Below are 20,702 nucleotides of genomic sequence, written 5' to 3' on the forward strand. Positions count from 1 at the left end.
GGAGCCTGCCCCTTGACTGCTACTTTTCTATGCAAATGTTTTCTATTTCTGGGAACTCTTCGGACAGTTCTAATTTATACGACAGGAAATTCTAAGCCATGAGTGCCAACCACCTGCTGTTCCAGGAAGGGGTCCTTCTCAGAAGTTACGGGGTGTTGGGTGGACACCCGACCTAAACTCAGATCCTTTCCTACAGGCGTTATAACGGGACAAGAGACAGGTGAGGAGTTTCTTCGTGTGTGGGGACGGGAGCATGTACACCTGGGAACTCTGTCGTCACTTAGGGCGTGCGTGAGCCTTAACGACGTCAGTATGCGAAGAGATGCAGAGGGTGCTGGCAGCCCCTGGGCTCCCTGAATGACTCCTGCGTCCCTTCAATTGCAGCCAGAGATGCTCAGCTCACACAGCAGCCATGGAAGGAGCTCATCTCTTTCCTGGGAGAGGGCCTGGATGCTCACACACAGGTGTGTGGCATCTCTTCTCCGTGAACCAGATGTCACTGCTGATGGCATCTGGATACAAGAGGCCAGGAAGCAAAAGAAAATAATAATAATTTCCCTCAAGGGCTTTGCTTTGGAGCCTGAGGCTGAGATCATGTGAGATTTCTTTCGGCTTTTGAGAATGTCTGAAGCAGAAACTTAGCTGGAAATGGTTTTCAGTTGCTTGTGCTTCGCAGGGGCTCGGAGGGACAAGTCAATATTCAGCAAGAATAATCAGCTCGTAATATTAATCGTGGCCATGCAAAACACTTACTCTCCAAGACTCTCACCCAGGTCACAGAGAAACACTTGGCAGAAGGCTTGGTGGGGGGAGGGAGGCACACAACCCCCCGGCAGTACTGACTTTAAGTGGTCCCTGGGCTCCAAGCTGCCGAGACCCCTCCTCCCTCCATGAGGAATGCCCGTATCTGCTGGCACCAGCGCCCATCCGCTGGAGGGGGCGCCAGCACTGCAGCTCAGGAGCTCAGGTTCCACAGATCCGCAGCCAGGGGCTGCCCCTCCCAGCCGAAGTGCTCCCTCCATCACCAGCGCAGGTCGAGAAAGGCCAAGAAGTTGCAGGTGCAAGCCTTGACCGGAGGAAGCAAGCGAGAATGCAGGCCGCCCCTGTTCCGGCTGGGACTGTTTGCTTCTTCTGTTGGCTCCTGGCACCGCACACCGGAACAAGCAAGATCCTGACATGATGACCCCAAACAGAGCAAAACATGCCTCCAGATGACTCCTGCATGGAGCAGTGTGCGTGCGACAAAGTAGGGGGCCCACTGGACAGTGAGAACTCTCGGGAAAGGCTGGCATCGGTGTGTGTCTGAGCACGGACCCACGTAGAGGAAGGTCAGTTCTGGAGAAGCAGCTGTCTGTCTATGGAATTTGGAGGAGCAGATGAAGCCATGGCTGCAGAATTCTATCTCATGCTACGCCCAAAGGCACCTCTGAGCCCCTGTCACCTTCCAGAATGTCCAGCAATCCCCTGAGCGAACGGATGGAGCCGGCTCCATCCATTATTTCCAAACAGGACCACAATCTTCCAGCGCAGTGATGGCCAGACTACAGACAAAGCTAACTCGCACTCCCTGGTTTACAGGTCAGGTTGGGAAATGCAAAGCGGCGTGGAGCCACGCGAGCTGATTCCTCCGCAGAGTTAACACGGGAACGAGGCCCCGCTGGCAGTGACAGGAAGTTTCGGAACCAGAGGGAAGGAACAGAACAGCTCCCCGCCGGCTGCCAGAGCCTGGCTGGGGTGCGGGGAAGTCCTAGGGGCAAGGTGGTGCCTGCCAACCCTCCTGCTGCAGACACACGCTTCCCAGCTACAGTTCTGGAAGGTTCTCCAGGCCAAGAGTAATCTGGAAGAGATGTGGAGGCTATAGATTTGTCTGTTCCGGACCAGATGCACGTCACAGAGTATACCTGGCTCTCAGAGGTGCGTGAGGGGAACCTGCGAGGCTGAGGCTGGTCCACTCAGGACCACTGTTAGGTTTTAGTTCTGTTTCCTGAGAAGCAGCAGGAAGGAAGAGGCTCAAAACCACCATGCTTGCCAACCAGAAATCCTAAAAGAAGCAATGTGTCGAACAAGGTCTTAAACACTCCCAGGGTCCCTCGGCCACTTGGTGGAGATCGCCATGTTCACAGCCTTTACCTTTAACAAAAATTCTTCCTTGTGAGCAGGAAGGCCCTTGCTCTCTGCCTGACCTGCCGGTCGGCAGTGAAAGCCACCAAGTCGCAGAAGAGAGAGTGAATATCCAGGAGAAAGATGATCGAGGAGTCAGAATGCTCCAGACAGCAAAACGGGCTGAAAGCAGGACTGACGGGCGGCGGGAGAGCAGAGCTTTGGAGGAGCCATTGAGACGCTGGGAACCAGGAGGAAAGGACATGGGGGCGCTCCCAGCCCACTCTACAGGGGGTCTTCAGACAATGCATGGGAAATGAGCATTATAAGACAACTGCATGGATTCCAGAATTTTCTTGCACCAAAATAAACTTATTTTTAAAGCGATTTTTGTTACTTTTTAAAAAAAGATGTATGTATTTGAAAGGCAGAATGAGAGAGAGAAAGAAAGAGAGAAAAATGATTGAGCAAGCTTCCAACCACCAGTTCACTCCCCAAAATGGCCACGACACCCAGGTCTGGGTGATGCTGAAGCCAGGAGCCTGGAACTCCATTTGGGTCTCCCACCTGGGTGGCCACCCTCCACTGCCTTTCCAGGTGCATGAGCAGGAAGCTGGATTGGAAACGGAGCAGCCAGGACCCAAACTGGCACTGTGATAAATACGGGGATGCTGGCGTTACAGGCAGTGGCTTTACCCACTGCACCACAACACTGGCCCCAATTTTCACTGATTTGAGAAACACAGAGAGTGAGACAGATATATATATACGGAGAGAGGCACCTTCCACCTGTTGGTTCACTCCCCAAAGGCTCACAACAGCTGGGGCTGGGCCAGAGCCTGAGTCAGAAGCCAGAAACTCAACCTAGGTCTCTCACATTGATGGCAGGGACCCAGCCTTTGAGCATCACTGCTGGCTCCTGAGACTGAGTTGTGGAGAAGCTGGAGTTGGGAGCTACAGCTGGGACGCGAACACGGGCTCTCTGACACAGGCTTACCTGCCAGGCCAAAGGCCCACCCCTTTCCCCACAAGCTTCGGACGTCTCCTTATATTGATACCATTAAGTGCGAGTCGAGAAAGACCTGGGACACCTTCCTTGAGGTTCCTGCACTCTCTCTGGGTGCACCTGCCCACTGGGAACTTCTCACAGACTCACTTGCATGTTCGTTTTTGGGCCCAAGCTCCAGAACAAGCAGTAAAAACCAGGCTTTGACATACATATCTTTGGGCAGAATCCTTCAATGTCAGGTTGAACCTGGCAAATTCCAGACCAGGAGCCACTTGAGAAAGACCCTGGTGTGTACTGTTCCCTGAGCTGATGCCCCTGAGGCTGGAGGCAGTCCAGGGACCACATGCAACTGGCATGTTTTTGGCCTGGCTGAACAAGAAGGGGCAGAGGGTGTGCTGGGTCTTCACTAAGACACAGAAAGATGCTGCAAAAGGCTGGGGTGAATCCAGGAGCCTTACTCTGCCACCTGGTGGCACCCTGGCGGCTCCGACCCCAGCCTCCTAGGACATGTGGATGAGGCGGGCGCTTCTAGAAATCGCAATCTGGAAATCTATTTCAAACAGTGAGGCTGAGGCCTAAATCCTGATATAATCCCTGCATGTGGACTTCTGTTGCTTCGCTTCTTTATGATCCAGGCACGTGCGGAGCACAGCTGCGGGCCCACTGTTGTGTTGGATGCTGTATAAGTACAGGCGCGTACGCATACCGTGTTACTGCGGTATTAAGGATGGATGACGTGGCGTCAGTCGCTTACGCTGTGCCCCCAGGTCAACCATGCAGCAGGGACGGTGGTGGGAGCCCTGGGCTAGTCCACAGGGAGCACCTGCTGTCTGGCTTAGCAGAACGCGGCTTTCCGACTTGATTCTGGAAGAGCAGTCGGGAGATCACAAGAGCATGGAGGGACAGAGGCCTTGCAGAATACGCTGGGGGAAGGGGTGAGCGAAACACACAGATCTCACTGAAAAGGGGCCAGGGGGCCGGTGTCTGGAGCAGTGTTAAGATGCCACATGGGGGGCTGGCGCTATGGCCTAGGGGGTAAAGCCACCACCTGCAGTGCTGGCATCCCATGTGGACTCCAATTCGAGACCCAGCTGCTCTACTTCCGATCCAGCTCTCTGCTGTGGCCTGGGAAAGCAGTAGAAGATGGCCCAAGTCCTTGGGCCCCTGAACCCACATGGGAAACTCAGAAGAAGCTTCTGGCCCCTGGCTTCGGATTGGAGCAGCTCTGGCCATTGTGGCCAATTGGGGAGTGAACCATCGGATGGAAGACCTCTCTCTCTTGGCCTCTCCTTCTCTCTCTGTGTAACTCTTTCAAGTAAATAAATAAATCTTAAAAAAAAAAAAAGATGCCACATGGGACATCTCCATGTAAGCGTGCCTGGGTTCGAGTCCCCCAACTGCTTCCAACGCAACTTCCTGTTGCTGCACCCTGGGAAGCACAGGAGGTGGCTCCAGGGCTCAGGTCCCTGCCACCCACTCATGGATTAGACATTCCTGAAGTTCAGTAAGAGCTCCACACTGGGGCTGGTGCTGTGGTGTAGCAGGTAAAGCTGCCACCTGCAGTGCTGGCATCCCATATGGGCTCTGGTTTGAGTCCCAGCTGCTCCATTTCTAATCCAGCTCTCTGCTATGGTATGGGAAAGCAGTATAAGATGGCCCAAGTGCTTGGGCTCCTGCACCTATGTGGAAGACCCAGAGGAAGCTCCTGGCTCCTGGCTTCAGTTGGCAGCCATTTGGAGAGTGAACCAGTGGATGAAGACACCTCCCTCCCTCCATCCCTCCCTCCCTGAGAGACCCGGATGGAGCTCCAAGCTCCTGTGGGTAGCTGGGGAGTGAATCAGCAGATGGAAGATTGATCTGTGTGTGTGTGTGTCTTTCTCTGCCTCTCTGCTTTTCATATAAAGTGAAAAAATAATCAAATAAAAAACAGAAGGGGCCAGAGGAGAGATCAAAGGCAAAAGGAAAGACTTGGCGCTCCAGAGGCCTTGAAGGTTAAGATCAATGCTCAGGCCGACATCAGTGCTGTGTGAGGCTGCCTGGACACCGAGCTGGAGTTTCTCTTAAGCAGGTTTAAGGTGCTTGGCAGGAAAATCTTGGTAAATCAGGGCGGTAGCTTTTGGCCTGATGCTTGGCCTCTGGTTGACAAGGATTCAGCTACAGTTGCCTTTAAAAAGAAAGGAGTTCACCTTCCGTGAGGTGCTAATGCCCCAGCCCCTCCATGGGCCACATGTCATCATCTAAGTACCAGGTGTTTGGATAACATGGCTAAGGGGAGAAGAGAAACATCTCTCAGCCTCCAAGGCGGGGGAGCCAGGTGACGTGACACCTGCCTGCCGGGGCCCTCACACCTGCTTTAGACAGCGTGGTTCCTGGAAACCCCCCCAAGCCCGAGCCCTGAGCCCAACTCGAGTCCAGAGAGCGGCTGTGTACTCTTGACCTCCACGACTCCCTCCATCCTCTAACTGGACTGGTCCTTAGTACCCTCCAGGTCCGGTAATTTCGAGAACCCTGACCCAGGGTCCAAGGGTAGGTTTCTGAGGGGGGTGGGGGCCTGTCAACTTTCATCTGATTTTCAAAAGCTTCAGAACGTTAAGAACCACTGGGGTTTGCTCAACCAGGACAAAAAGGAAAAAGGCAAAACCTTTAGAGAAATTGTCCATGAGCTGCCTGTCAACCCGCCCGACTGACGCCTGTCATTCTCCTTTGGGCTTCTGCGGTTTCTGCTTGCCCATACCTTCAGCTGCCTCTTACCTTACCTGCCATTTTTTTTTTATTATTAAAAAAAAAACCAGCCCCTGTGTAAGTTTTCACTGGGCTTTCTGTGTGCGGCTGCCGCCTGCGCGTGCGTGGGGCAGGTGCGTACCGCTGCTCGCTCTCACGAAGCGAGGGGGGGGGGGGGCTACCCCAGGTCAGCATGCTACCTCCTGTCACTGGGTAAAGTCCCTCCTGGGAGTAAATGATTCCATTAATATACAGGAACAGCGACAGGGTGATGCTCTGGAAAAGATCCCACCAGCCAGTTGAGCTCCAGGAAGTCTGGAAGTCACAGGCGATGGAATGGCAGGGAAAATGTGAAAATCACTGTAATTCCATGAGGCCAGGAAGCAAATGATTTACGGACAAAGACACAGCTGGCTCTGTGTCGGCTTTTTTTTTTTCTCCCTCCCCCCAGATAGTGTTACGATCCAAGTGACTCTCAAGCGCGTGCTTTTTTCAAAAGCGTGGATGGAATGGGGGCCGCATGCCTGGCAAGCGCCATCAGAGGAAGCCGCGTGCAGACCCCAGGCCACCTCCTGGGCCAAGCATGCAGCATGCGAGGCCGTGGCCACCTGTGCCCACGCCAGTTTAGAATGTGGGGCGGCGGTGGTGGTGGGGGGTACAAATGAGGAGCGGAGGCGGCGAGGTGGGTCTCGTGTGCACGTTTCTCTCACCTGGAATTACAGAGATAGTTTTCAAAGCTCGGAGAACCCTGAATGTTCTCAGCGCTGAGACATTGCCCAGGTCCACGAACTCTGTCACATATCTGTAGCAAGGGAGGCGACACGCAGACACGAATGACGAACACAGACACAAACACGAACGAGCAAAAGAAAAAAAAAAAAAAAGAAGGAAACCAAGACGAAACCACAACAAAACAAAAAGTACAATACGTCACATCGGGGCCTAACCCAACACCTAACAGCAGCCCCGGGGCCGTCTTACCTGGAATTACTGAAATAGTTTTCAAAGCCCTCAGAACCCTGAAAGTGCGCAGAGCTGAAACATTGCCTAGGTTTACAAACTCTGTTATATACCTGCAGAATCAAACCAGAGTTAACTTATAACCGTGCCACTGGGCGAGGGGCTCATCACAGGGCGGGGGTAGGGGTGGGGGAGGGGGGAGTCAAAAAGGGTCTATATACAAGCTATAGGTTCACTTTTTTCCTTGCAAAAGAAAAAAAGTTTCAAAATACAAACATTTAAGGAGCACTTTTTTGTTGTTGTTGTTGATTTGTTTTTTCTTTTCATTGGGCAAAAGAGAATTCCAAAGTATGGTTTGGAAAGAACTGGTACCACCAGGAAGTCCTGGAGCTGGTTTTCCGAGCCAGCCAGCGATGCGCTGGGTTCAATCCGGAATGACCTAACTATTGGCCCATTTACGTCTTTTTTAGCAAAAACCAAAGGCCAGGGGGTATCCAAGGCTCGCGTCCCCAAGTTCTGCACAGAATTTCTTAGAACAGGGAGACAAATTTGTACAGCATGAGCCCCCAGGGAAGGTCCATGTTGAGGTCACCTCCCAGTTGGTGCTGGCAAAGATGCCAAAAGTCTGCGCTCTTCCTCATCCGAGAGCCGAGTGCAAATGCTGGTTAAGTCACGACTATAGGTGACGTTTTAGCCTGTGCCGTGCAAAAGCAGAGGACTCAGGAAAATCCAGACCAGGGGATCGGAGCAAAGCCTGCGTGTTAACTGCTCGTCTGATCACCAGCTCCGTGCCTAGCAAGGACACTTAAGTTTGAAAATGAACACCAGGGTATATTCATAAGGCTGAAGCTAGAAAAATGCCTTCATAGAGCAGAAAGTCAAAGTTCCAGTGGCACATACCCAGTGTGCCTGATGCACCCACATTTCTAGGGTGGGAGATATCTTTGTAGCTGACGTGCACACCCAAATGTGCAAATGCATTCTCTCTGTCGCATGCACACATACGCGCGCACACACCCCTCTACACCACCCCCAAACCACAAAGTGCTTTCCCACCCTGGGAATAAAAATAAGAAAGCCCGCTGTCATTCTCTGTCGTCAGCTAAACTCCCCAAAGTGAAACATTTGCTTTGCTAAAACAGAACAGGTTACTCCAAGCGGCTGGCGTAGCGGTGGGGTGGGACACTGGGCCCCGCAGTGGCCGGAAATTCGAGTTAGTCACCCTTCAGGAGGGCCAGTTGGCATGCCCTGGCTCACGTTTCAATTTTAAAATGTGCTCTGAGGTCTGTGTCATGCAGCCTCGTTAAATTAACATGCGATTAAAGGGAGACGGAAAAAAACATATCCAGGAAATTCATTTTCAGCTGAAGGTTTATACCTAAAAAAAGTGTCAAGTCTTCACAGAGCCCCGGCCCCTCCCCTGTGACAGGTGCTGGGAATAAGTTAGGAGGCAGCACCTGCGGGAATCCCGCCCCACTTCTGGCCCCTGCAGGCAAGAGCCTCCAGGGCTCTCCTCACACGGTTACCCAGTAATTCCCCACACAGCTTCGTCTACAAACTCACACGACCACACACCCCGAAAGGAAGGAAGCAGCGAACTTACGCCATCATGATGACGCTGAAATCTAACCAGTTCCACGGATCCCGCAAGAAGGTGAAGCCGTCTATGCAGAAGCCCCTGGCAATGATTTTCACTAGTGATTCGAACGTATAAATCCCTGTGAATGTGTACCTGTCAAAGAAACGGGAGGCTGCAGGTGGCTTCTCAACGGGCGGCGGCTGTAAGTGACCCTGCAGAGACCTAACGCGGGCTTGATGCGTGGCTTTTGCAGACAGAGGGAGCAGAGCGGGGAGGAGCAGACGCGCCCTGGGCGTGCGCCCACCAAGCCCTCCAGGGCACCGAGCGGCGTTCTGCAGGGATTCCCAGGGATTCACTCTGCACGGCCAGCCGAATTCTCCATCATTTGGAGGCGGGGAGGAGGCCCCAGGAGCTATTTTTAGCCTTAGAGGAGGCAAAAAAGCAAGGGAGGCCTGGACTCTGAGAACAGGGCGTCTGGAAGCACAGGGGCTGGCGGAGGGTGAGTGGGCAGCCAGGCCACAGCGACTTCCAGGGCACGCCTCCCCTTTCTAGTGGGTGCTTTTGGGGCTACTACCCGAACTCCACATGCACCGTCAGCCAGCCCGCCCGCTGTGAGACAGAGAGCAACCATTTCTTTCCCTTTGTGGATAAACTGTGGCAAAGCAAGATTTGGGGACTGAGAAAGCTTTAAAACAAACAGGCAGAGGAATCTGTGAGCTACTTACTCCACATTCTTCGACCAGTCGGGAGGGTTACTGAAAGTCATGAATACACAGTTGGTCAGGATAGTGCACATGATGATCATGCTAAACACTGTGGGGGAGAGTCAAGGGCATAGACAACGCCAGCCTGGCCTCCATGGGCTCGCAGCCCTGACCCTGCCCCGGTTGCTTCTGTGCACTGATGGCTGTGCCTGTGCACTGACTGTACTGTGCACTCACGGCTGTGCCTGTGCACTGACTGTACTGTGCACTGACTACCTATGCACTAACTGTACTGTGCACTGATGGCCATGCCTGTGCACTAACAGCTGTGCTTGTGCACAGACTGTGCAGACTGTACTGTGCACTGACTGTACTGTGCACTGACAGCTGTGCTTGTGCACGGACTATACTGTGCACTGATGGCTGTGCTTGTACATGGACTGTACTGTGCACTGATGGCTGTGCCTGTGCACTGATGGCTGTGCCTATGCACTGACGGCTGTGCCTATGCACTGACTGTACCTGTGCACTTAACTACCTGTGCACTGACGGCTGTGCCTGTGCACTGATTGTACTGTGCACAGATGGCTGTTCCTGTGCACGGCTGTACTGTGCACTGATGGCTGTTCCTGTGCACGGCTGTACTGTGCACTGACTGTACCTGTGATCAGAAGTCTCCCCCTCCACTGGCCTCCCGATCCTTCAGGGGCGAGGGTAAATTAAATGTGCACTACTCAGTCCTCCTTTATTGTTAACAAGCTCACATCTCAAGTTATACTGGCAAATCTCCATGTACTTAGTGGTTAACATCCCCTCTTCCCCCTGTCCCCAATTCCACAGAGCTGAGCTGTCTGTCCTCGGGGGCAAGACACCAGCGAAATGCCCCATCTGGGAAGGGTCGAGGACACCTGCCCCCCTGCACTCCTGAGAGGCCGCAGCGCAGCAAGCCTGCCTCCCTTTCCCGCAGCGCCCACAGCAACCCGTGTTGTCGCCATGTCAGCTGCACCCAGGTCCTTGCTCAGCTGTTTATGTGTTGTCTACGGAGAGAAATGAGGCCATCTGGGGGCTGCGTGAGGTCTTCAAACTCACACTGTTCCTCTCACGAGCCCGGGGAGCCGCAGCTCACTTGTAGCTGACTCCCTCCCTCTTGTTCACATATTTGCTGTCCATACCCTCCCCGTGGGGCTGTATGAAGGGAATATCCTCACAGCTGGATCAATAACGTGCTATTTAGAACCATCTCCCACTCTAGCGGAAAGCATAGGAGTCCATTCTGAATCACTGATTCTTTCCAAACCCTGGACTTCAGGCCTCGGCTGCTCTTTAACAACAGACTTCAGAATTGGGTAGCTTGGGGCAGGCGCTGTGGCACAGAGGGTTAATGCCCTGGCCTGCAGCACCGGTATACCATATGGGTGCCGGTTCAAGACCCGGATGCTCCACTTCCAATCCAGCTCTCTTCTATGGCCTGGGGAAGCAGTAGAAGATGGCCCAAGTCCTTGGGCCCCTGCACCCGCATGGGAGACCCAGAAGAAGCTCCTGGCTCCTGGCTTCAGATCAGCGCAGCTCCAGCCATTGCAGCCATTTGTGAAGTGAACCATAGGATGGAAGACCTCTCTCTGTCTCTGCCTCTCCTCTCTCTGTGTAACTTTTTCAAATAAATAAATAAATCTTAAAAAAAAAAAAGAATTGGGTAGCTAAAGTCTCAAAACTCACTCAGGGTGCAATGCTCTCCAAAGCATGGGACTAGATAGTGTTAAAAGCCAGCCATGAAAGTTCAAAGTCGCTCTGCAAAATGGCTAAGCCTACCATGTAACTTTTTCGTTTGTCGTGTATATTCATGTATTAATGAGATGTCATGGGCCAAAAGGGAGCAAATTGGCATTTTTCCATTTGAGGCAAGCAAAAATACCAGAAGAGACCCAGACCTTGGCTGCAGCTGGCATCTAAACCCCGCCACGAAGGAGGCTCTCTCTCCTGGAGACTGTCTCCCAGACTTTCCAAGCCTATGGCTCAAGATGTCGCAAAAATGCAAGGCAGATCCCTACAACATTCATTCAGCTCTCCAGGACTCAGGTAGGAGCACTGTTATCTTACTGCGTGAGCGGGCTGAACAGTGTGCCACGGCTGGAGTCACTAGAAAAAGCGAAGACTTCGCTGAAAGCTGACATCTTCCCGTCCCTCGTCCTGACACCTGTGGAACCCCAGGTTCCCACTACGCCGATCCCAGGAGAAAAGAACCAGCCGAGGCTCTGCTTGGGGGATTCAGCAGGCCTTGCATGCCTGGCCGGACAGCCAATTGCACTACAGGTAAAACAAAACAAAACAAAACAAAACAAAAACAATAACCAAAACCTCCACACCCAGCTCAGCTGTCGAACCTGGGAAGTGTACACCTGTCACCTCGCCGTCACTCCACTGGCTCCACGTTTGCAGAAAAGGATATGAATGTATCAAAATTTTAATAGCTATTCTTCTTATCAGGTTAAAAGGACTTAAAATGTACAAGGCAGGCGTAGCACTAAATCTGAAGAGAGTTTTCCCTCTGTTTAATACTACAAAGGTCTGTGGAGAAAGAAAGAGAGAGAGATCATTAAGCATAGCTATGCATCACCATCTGAAACAGTTCTTTTTCCATGCAAGAAATAAAGAAATTCAAAGGCACTTAACAGTTCTACTTCCCGATTTGGTTTTTAAGGCAAGGCACCTTAAAGGCAATGTTTTTCCCCTCCCTCCCCCCACCTCCCACCCCTGCCATGCCCCCAGGTTACACAAACTGAGAGCCCCTAAGTTGAAAACCCAAACCACAGAATGCTCCAGAATCCAAAACTTCCTGAGTGCTGATAGGATGCTTAGAAAGTTCTGGAATTCGAGACATTCCAGATTTCAGGGTTTGGGGATGTGGGGTGTTCAACCTGTATAGTCTGCACAAATATCCCCAAATCTGAAAAACCACTGCTGGCCCTGGACATTTTGGAAAGAGATACTTAATGGGTCTTTACAGCGGGTTGGCAGAATCTTAGCAGTGCTACAGAAGAAACGTGGCTCTTGGAGAAACAAGCCGTGTGAATTACACCTAAGATATCCTTCCAGGTTCTGGTCGTTCGCTTAGGATTCACTTGCTTAAGAAATGTTGACTGCACTTGGTTAAAATGTTGATTGGCGCTTTGGTATTGTCAGTGAACAGGGCAGTCCTGGCCTGGAGCTTATACGCGAATGGAGAAGGAAGGCAATACATTTAACAAAAACATGAGTAAGGGAATTAGACAGCGTGACACCCAGAAAGTGGCAGGTGCTATTATAAAAGAAAAGGAGGGGTGCCAGAGAGAAAACCAAAGTAACCAGGCGAGGGGCTGGCTGAAGGGAGGGGGATGGTTCCAGAGGAGGCGGGCAGGGTAAGCCCGATAAGAAGAGACCTTTGAGTGAGGACTGCAAGGAAGAAGAGGTCTTCCTTTCGCCAGCGCCTAGCTGCCAAGTCTGCACTGTCTGGCTTTTAAGAGCCTCCGCTCTCAGCCTCGCCAGATCATCCAGTCCTACTCCCCAGTGTGAAGCTTCCTGCGCGGCCACACCAGTTCCTGTCTCTGGAACAGGTCATCGTGATGTGCAACTTGGGCCTTTGCACACTGCTCATCTTACCCAGGATGCCCTGCTCTGAAAATTCAGTTCAGTTAAAGTATTTTTTGAGCATCTCTTCTGCACCAAGCATTGTGTGCAGTCCAGGGACATGCAAGGAGAAAAACTGTCCTTTTAGGGGGGACGTCCACGCGGCCTGGTACTTAGGATGCAGGAAATTAACAAAGCTCAGTAGGTGTAAGGTGTGAGAGGCAGCAGGAGGGAGAGACAGGGTGCTCACAAGGGAAGGTCACTAATATTTGGAAGGGGACCCAAAGGGTAAAATGGAGGGGTCGATGCCATGGCACAGAGGGATATCACCACTTGCAATGCTGGCATCCCATATGGGAGCGTGAGTTCAAGTCCTGGCCACTCCACTTCTGATCCAGCATCATACTAATGCACGTGGGAGGCAGTGGAAGATGGCTCAAGTGCTTTACCCCTTGCCAAACACATTAGAGACCTGGACTGAGCTCCTGGCTCTTGCCTGGCCCAACTCTGGCTATTGCAACCATCTGGGGAGTGACTCAGCAGATGAAAGAGCCCCCCCCCCCCTTTGCCTTCCAAATAAACTAATGCATACATTCTTTTTTTAAAATAAAGGATAAAAAGGTGTGTAGAGAAGTCAATTGCGCAGATAAAGGGGGACGGGCCAGCAAGGAAAGGCAACAGCAGCTCTTAACTGCGGGTTGTTTACAGGGAACGGACCAGGAATTCAGCGCTGATGGAGGACATGGTGGCCCAGGAGCACAGGATGTAGGGTGCTGCAGGAGGGTGCAGGGGGTTCCTGAACTGTGCCTGCCCCAGGAGACCAGGCCAGCGGCAAGCAGGGTCTGAGTAGCTCCCTGGGGGAGGGACGGTGCAGATGGCTTTTTATTGTTCTAACTCAGAGCAATGCATGCTTATAATAGTTTTTAAATGGATCATAAGATTAAGTTCCATCCCATTACCCAGTGAGAACTTTGCTGCCAGTTTTTTTTTCTATATCCTTCCAGAAAATTTCCATGTAAATATAAGCATATAGACTGATCCTTAAAAAGTCTCTCTCATGGGATTGTACCATAAATATTCTTCTGCATCTTGCAATAAGAAGATGAACCCCCACAAAGAAAAGCCCAGGACCAGATGGCTTCACTGTTGAATTCCACCAAGTGTTTAAAGGAGAATTAACACTACCTCCCCCCAAAAAATAGAAGTGAAGGGAACATATCCCAATTCATTCTATAAGACCAGTATTACCTGCATACAAAAACCAGACAAAAAAAAAGTCAGAAGAAAATTCTAGACTCATGCTCCTTAGGAACATGGACATAAAAAGCCTTGGCAAAAATGCCAGCAAAATTGAACCCTGCAGCATATTAAAAGAATCATACACCATGACCAAGGGAGAGATGGTTTAGCCATGAGACTCAGCTGATGGAACAGAGCAGTCTAATAAAACAGTGGAGAAAGACCCTGGGGACCACGCCAGCAGGTGCAGGAAAGCAGCAGACAAAACTCAACAACTTTCCATCATAGGAGCAGTCGACGATGGAAACCAGACGGAGAAGGCACTTCCTTTCCCTGGTGCAGTCACCTGTGAGGGCCCCACAGCTAACGTGACCCCTGCTTCTGTTTCCACTCTTGCCCTGCCCTCCGCAGCCAGGCTTTGAGCTGAGGGCAGGGCCCGAGCTGGCACTTCCCCCTGACAGCTCCCAGCTGGCACCCAGTCATCCCCAAACCGCCCTCTGCAAAGCACCTGTAGGCCTCTGTGCTCCCACGGCAAATCACAAGGCGCCAATCCGGCCCTTCTCAATCACCTCCTCGTTCAAGCTCAGGATATTCCCGTGCAGGAAGGGTCACCGGCACCCTCCCGCCTTACGAAAGCCCAGGAGAGGCGCCACCTATCGGCGGTCAATGTGAGCGCTCGGAGCCACGCCCCTGCTTCTACAGGCTGAAGTCAGTGTGGGGGCTAGTGAGCAAGAGAGGGGGACCCCAGGGGTCCTCTATTCTAAAGCAACCACACAGCAAAGAGAGGACTGGCCCAGGTGACAGAACCTAAAACCCACCAGGCCAGGCCTTTACGAAGGCACCCGCCCACCTTGGTAGGCAGAATTCTGAAAAGTAACACAGTCCCCACCTCCCAGCCCCCCTGCCCTGGTCTGGCCGTGATGGACACACAGGGAGCTAGAGGTACCTCGAGGGTATTTCCTATCACAGAATCAATGCCTGCGGTGCCTGGCATACAGCAGGTGCTCATAATAAATGTCGAGTGGCTGATGGACAAATGCCTGTGTTGGACGAGGTTGGGGGCGGGGCAGGGAGGAGAGGAAGGAGGAGGAGAGGAAGACAGGAGGGAATTGAAACGTGTGCTCTGGTTGATGAAAAGCCAGGAGGTGGCCAGCGTTCTGAGTCAGGGCGGCAATGAGGTGGCACGCGGGAGGGGGCGCCCGGCCTGAGGGAGGCTGGGTACCTTCAGTGAGGCACACAGCTACATGTCCAGAGGCTGGGCAGAGCAAGTGGAGTGGGGGTGGGGGATGGGGAAGGGTGCACAAGAGTAGGAAGCTCCGCTACTGTGGGCAATGATTAGGCACTGCATGTAAACACTAGGAAAAGGGGTCTCGGATGTCTTCACCCTAAAGAAACGACGGATGCTGGAGAAGACACCTGTGCGTGCCCTGACTTGAACAAGGTGTACCTGTGTCTCGACACCACACGGCACCCCATAAACATGGACAGCCTTTGTGTACCAGCTGAGACTACTATAGCGGCTGTGATGTTGTAGGTAGAGAGGTTTTGTTTAGGACACGTTACATGTGACGTAGAGATTGCATAGTGATTGCTGCACTTGGCATAAAAGCTGTCTGTCACTGCCCACGTCTTCATCAAGCGTAAAACCAGGAGATCTTAATTCGACTGGGACAGAAATCAACATCTGGTCTGCACTGAACCTCCCGAGAGGCAGCTGAGTCCTTTGTACATAGAGCAGCCGACTGCACAATGGTAAGATGAACTCCATCACCAATAAGGTGTACAGAGAGCTTATACACAGCTGTTCATAAATGCATCTTTTGCATAAAGCAAGATGCGGTTTGGACCAACCCAGATACTCAAAGCTTAGGAGTTTTGCCTTTTGACGCTGGTGATGCTGATGAGAGAGAGAGAGCGAGAGAGAGAGAGAGAATGGCACACATGAGCGTCAGCAGACTTCCCCAGGGAAGTGCAGGATGTAAATGCTGCCTGCCCTCCGCATTTATGCATTGCATAATTTTATGCAGCTCTACCAGTGTGCAGCCCGAGGACCACTGATGACACCCGGACGCACACAAATATCGGCTGCTGTGGCGGTGTCCCCAGTAAAACTCTGTGGACACAGACCTTAAGGCTTCATGTAAGGTTCACACGCCCAGCCGTTTGAGAATGTAAAAACCGTCCTTAGCTCGTGGGTTGTGCAAAGACAGATGGCAGGGCTGATACGCCTGCTTGGGAGCCAGACTAAGGCCAGACTGCTGCATGAGAGTCATCTGAGCACTCTTCTTTAAAAAAAAAAAATGCACACTCACAAATCCCACCTGCAGAGTTCTCACTAAACACGCCTGCAGGATGATCCCGAAATCTGAGCTCACCGGGTCTGGGGGGGTCCCCAGATCACTTCTCTGTTCCCAGACCACGTGGGCCCTGCAAAGTGAGGCTTCCACCTGGCTTAGGGTCTGGCTGAGCACCTGTATCTCTCCTGGTCTCACATAAGGTGAGGGGGGTGCCCAGGTCCTTTCCAGCTCTCACGTGGGGTTCTGGGGTTTAGGGAATTCACAGAGCCGCTGGGATTAAGTACAAGCCAGCAGCAAAGCCCCCTGTCAGGGAGAAAGCCCATTGTTACTGAACCCCCTTGCTTTACATCTTGGTAGAATTCTCCTGGCTGGGTGTGTCCAGGCCAGGGTCGCGCTGGATGCTCTCCTGACAACCCCGGGCGGCGCCGGCAGGGGGCAGCATGGGGAAGCCGTGACAGAAGCACTGGCTTTCAGCACACAGTGACTAGGAAGAGAGGATGACCAGTGTCGGCTGGTGATGGCTTTTTTTTTTTTTTTTTAATATATAAATGAACGTCGAAGCCACTGGCCCGCCCGATGCACCCTCTGTAAACACTGACTGCAGGTGTGAGGCCAGAGGAGGACATGGGGACCCTGGTTGAACACCACGCTCTAGCCCCTGGGCTCCTCCGAAGCCCGGATGCGCATGGCTTGCAGGAGGGTGCTCCTTAAGTAGCCACCACTTGGTGCCCATGATGCCTGATAGTAGTTTACCTAATCTGTCTTAAATTAAATCTTCGTGCAGCAAATGAGCCAAAAGGGAAACTGAAATTAGATTGCGGTTGGCTACCCCAGGGGATACATAGGTTTAGAACAGCAGCCACGGACGGGGCTAGTAAGGGCACAGTGAGCTGGCGGCATAAGACGCGCCTCCTGCAGAGCCCGGCTTTCCCTCCCTGGGAAGTGAGCTGGGGCTTGGGCCCCAAGTGAACAGAATGTCTCTGCCTTGGGGGCCCACGGTCCTAGGGGGAGGGGTGGCCCGCCACCAGCTCATGCACAGACACGTTGCCCAGCATGTTGCAAAGGCGCTAAGGTGACCCTGCACGTCCTCCCAGCACTGAGCATGTGCCCGCTCGGCCCCCAAGACTGGCACCGTTTGTCTTAGCCGCATGCAGAGTGTAAGTTACAACAGCAAAGGGTGCACGAAACTGCGAGGGTACTGTGTGGATGATTGCAGGGGTGGTGTCTCTCACAGGACACGAAGCTTCTCAGAGAAGCACCTGCGACAGCCCTGGTCGGCTGCAGGCACACGGCCATGCCGGCAGCTCTGTTCACAGCCAAGCTCTCCCCATCCACTAGGGCCAGGGTTGATGGTGTCCCGGTTGCAATGGACACCTGGCGGCTCAGAGGCTTAGCCAAATCTAAACCAGAGTCCTTTGAGCCTCTGCAGCTGTAACTGTGAGTGGTGTGGACTTACGACCACCTTGGACCCTCGATCTACCCCGTTCATTTTTAGCTGAATTCTGTGGCCCTAAATCTTTGTCACCCAGAACCTAAGATACAGAATTTCTCAGGGGCCAGTGCTGTGGCTCAGCAGGTTAGGCTGCAGACTGTAACACTTCCGGCAACCCATACGGGCACCGGTTGGAGTCCTGGCTGCTCCCCTTCCAATCCAGCTCCCTGCTGATGTGCCTGGGAGAGCAGAGAAGAAGGCCCAAGTCCTTGGGCCTCTGCAACCATGTGGGAGAACTGGATAGAGTTTCAGGCTCCTGGCTTTGGCCTGGCGCAGCCTTTGCTTGTGTAACCACTTGGGGGAGTGAACCAGCTTGCTCTGTCTATCCCTCTCTCTCTCTGGAACTCTGGCTTTCGAATAAATAAATAAATAAATAAATAAATCCCTTTTAAAAAATAAATAAAAGGATTCTCCATCATCCATGTACCTCTCCTGAACTAGACGGCTGGCCAGTTGTCCGCTAATCATGAACAACCAGGCACTCACTTCTGAGTCACCGTGTATACAGCTGACGACAACTAAATGTCCTTTCCGACTTTTCCCTGTCTAGACACAGGAAAACCTACTGCAGACGTTGGCAGGCTGGCTGTTCAGAGGTCAGCAGCCTGCCATGTGACAAGGACAGAGCCGTGTTGAAGGGTCCCAATGTGTTTCTGGGTATGCACTGGCTGGCTGCAGCCCGTGAGCGGAACCACAGCGCAGGTTAGGCAGCCCCACGGGTCGCCGGGCAGCGCTTCTACCACCACCCAGCTGCCCTTGGAAGCGGCACACCAGGGGTGGCCGCCCAGGGCAGCAGGGGAGGCTCCACCTGGGACACCCGTGTCCCAGCTCAGAGTGCACGGTGTGAGCCCCAGCTCTACCACTGACACTGGCTTCCTGCTGAGGTACAACCTCTGGACAGCAGGCAATGGCTGAAGAACCCAGATCCCTGCCAACGCAGACCCGGGGGAGACCCGGATGGAGTTCCTGGCTCCTGGCTTTGGCCGGGCCCTGTCTTGGCTGTTGTGGGCATTTGGGGAGTAAACCAGCTGATGGCTGCTCTGTCTCTGTCTCTCTGCATTTCAGATAAGTATAATGCATTTTAAAAAGTCTCTTAAAAAGGAATTATGAACTAAAGCAGGATATGAGGACAAAGGCCAAAACTCTCTCCGAAGCTTACACTTTTAGAATGTTTAGAGCCCTCTGAATGTGCCTCCCAAGGCACTTAACTGAGAGCCAAGCAAGAGAGACCTCTCAGAGTCACATTTTTTAAAAGACAGTTATTATTTATTTAATTACTTATTTGAAAGTTAGAGTCATAGAGACAGAGGAAGAGAGCTCTTTCATATACTGGTTCATTACCCACATGGCTGCAACGGCCTGGCCCCGGCTTCACCCCAGTCTCCCACATGGGTGGCAGGGGCCCAAACACTTGGGCCATCTTCTGCTGTTTTTCCCAGGCCATTAGCAGGGAGCTGGATGGGAAGAGGAGTAGACAGGACTTGAATCAGCAGCATATGGGATGCCAGCATCGCATGAGGCAGCTTTACCTGCTATACCACAATGTAGGTCCCTAAAAGCTATATTTAAAAAGAAATTCTGAGTGGCCAGTGCTGTGGCTCAATAGGCTAATCCTCTGCCTGTGGCGCTAGCACACTGGGTTCTAGTGCCAGTCGGGGCGCCGGATTCTGTCCCGGTTGCCCCTCTTCCAGTCCAGCTCTCTGCTGTGGCCTGGGAGTGCAGTGGAGGATGGCTCAAGTCCTTGGGCCCTGCACCCGCATGGGAGACCAGGAGAAGTACCTGGCTCCTGGCTTCAGATCAGCGCGGTATGCCAGCCACAGTGGCCATTGGGGGGTGAATCAACGGAAAAGGAAGACCTTTCTCTCTGTCTGTCTCTCCCTCTCTCACTGTACACTCTGTCAAAAAAAAAAAAAAAATTTTGGGGCCTGCACTGTGGCATAGCAGGTAAAGCCACTGCCTGCAGTGCCGGCATCCCATATGGGCGCTGGTTCATATCCTGGCTGCTCCACATCCGATCCAGCTCTCTGCTATGGCCTAGGAAAGCAGTGGAAGTTGGCTCTAGCCCTTGGGCCCCTGCACCCACATGGGAGACCTTGAAGAAGCTCCTGGTTCTTGGCTTCAGTCTGGCTCAGCCCTGGCAGTTGTGGTCATTTGGGGAATGAACCAGTGGACGGAAGATTCTCTCTTTGACTCTCCCTCCTACCCTCTATAACTCTATCTTTCAAAAAAAAAATCACTTTTAAAAATTGTTTTTAGGGGCTGGCACTGTGGTACAGCAGGTGAATGTCCTGGCCTGAAGTGCTGGCATCCCATATGGGTGCCGGTTTGAGACCTAGCTGCTCCACTTCCGATCCAGCTCTCTGCTGTGGCCTGGGAAAGCAGTAGAAGATGGCCTAAGTCCTTGGGCCCCTGCACCCACGTGGGAGATCTGGAAGAAGCTCCTGGCTCCTGGCTTCAGATTGGTCCAGCTCTGGCTATTACAGCCATTTGAGGGAGTGAACCAGCGGATGGAAGACCTCTCTCTAACTCTCCTCTCTCTGTGTAACTCTTTCAAATAAATAAATAAATCTCTTTTAAAATTTGCTTTTAGTCGCTGATAATTTTATGTGTGAGTCTATTTGAAGGAATAATAACATTCTATATTTATGAAGAATTGACTGTGTGGAGGGCACCCTGCAAAGCTTCTCCATATAACAGCTGTCTCAACGCAACCCCTCCACGAGGTCCGTGCTATTCCACACATGATGAACTTGAGCCCGGGAGGTTAGGTAACTTATCTAAGACCACACAGCTATTAAGTGGGACACCAGGCCTGAGCCCAAGGCAGGCAAACTCCAGAGCCTAAACTCGTAATTTTCATGCCATTCTGCAGTAACTACAAAAAGCTTCAGAACCATCAATCAAACCCAACTCCTCATTTCACAGATAAGAAGCCAGGCTGAGGGCTCCACCTCCGCTAAGGTTGCATAGCCGGTGGGCAGGGGGTGCAGGGGTCACA

The 20,702-nt window shown here is 52.4% G+C and overlaps 1 protein-coding gene across 9 annotated transcripts in view; it reads right to left on the minus strand.

Annotated features, from left to right (window-relative positions):
* The window catches only part of SCN8A (sodium voltage-gated channel alpha subunit 8), a 103,744-nt gene that overhangs the window by 71,862 nt on the left and 11,180 nt on the right, over nt 1-20,702 (minus strand). For 6 of the 9 annotated variants that reach the window (XM_062202207.1, XM_062202205.1, XM_062202201.1 and 3 more), the window contains exons 2-5: nt 11,520-11,638; nt 9,095-9,184; nt 8,394-8,522; nt 6,541-6,632 (exon numbers count right to left, since the gene is read on the minus strand). In XM_062202207.1, coding sequence (XP_062058191.1) covers nt 6,541-6,632; nt 8,394-8,522; nt 9,095-9,184; nt 11,520-11,638 — 430 coding nt within the window. Of the gene's footprint in view, nt 1-6,540; nt 6,633-6,811; nt 6,904-8,393; nt 8,523-9,094; nt 9,185-11,519; nt 11,639-20,702 lie in introns of all 9 variants that reach the window. The other 3 variants (XM_062202208.1, XM_062202206.1, XM_062202202.1) reach the window with 1 other exon arrangement.

This window comes from Lepus europaeus, chromosome 10 (genome assembly GCF_033115175.1).
Source record: "Lepus europaeus isolate LE1 chromosome 10, mLepTim1.pri, whole genome shotgun sequence".
NCBI classification, from domain to species: Eukaryota; Metazoa; Chordata; class Mammalia; order Lagomorpha; family Leporidae; genus Lepus; species Lepus europaeus.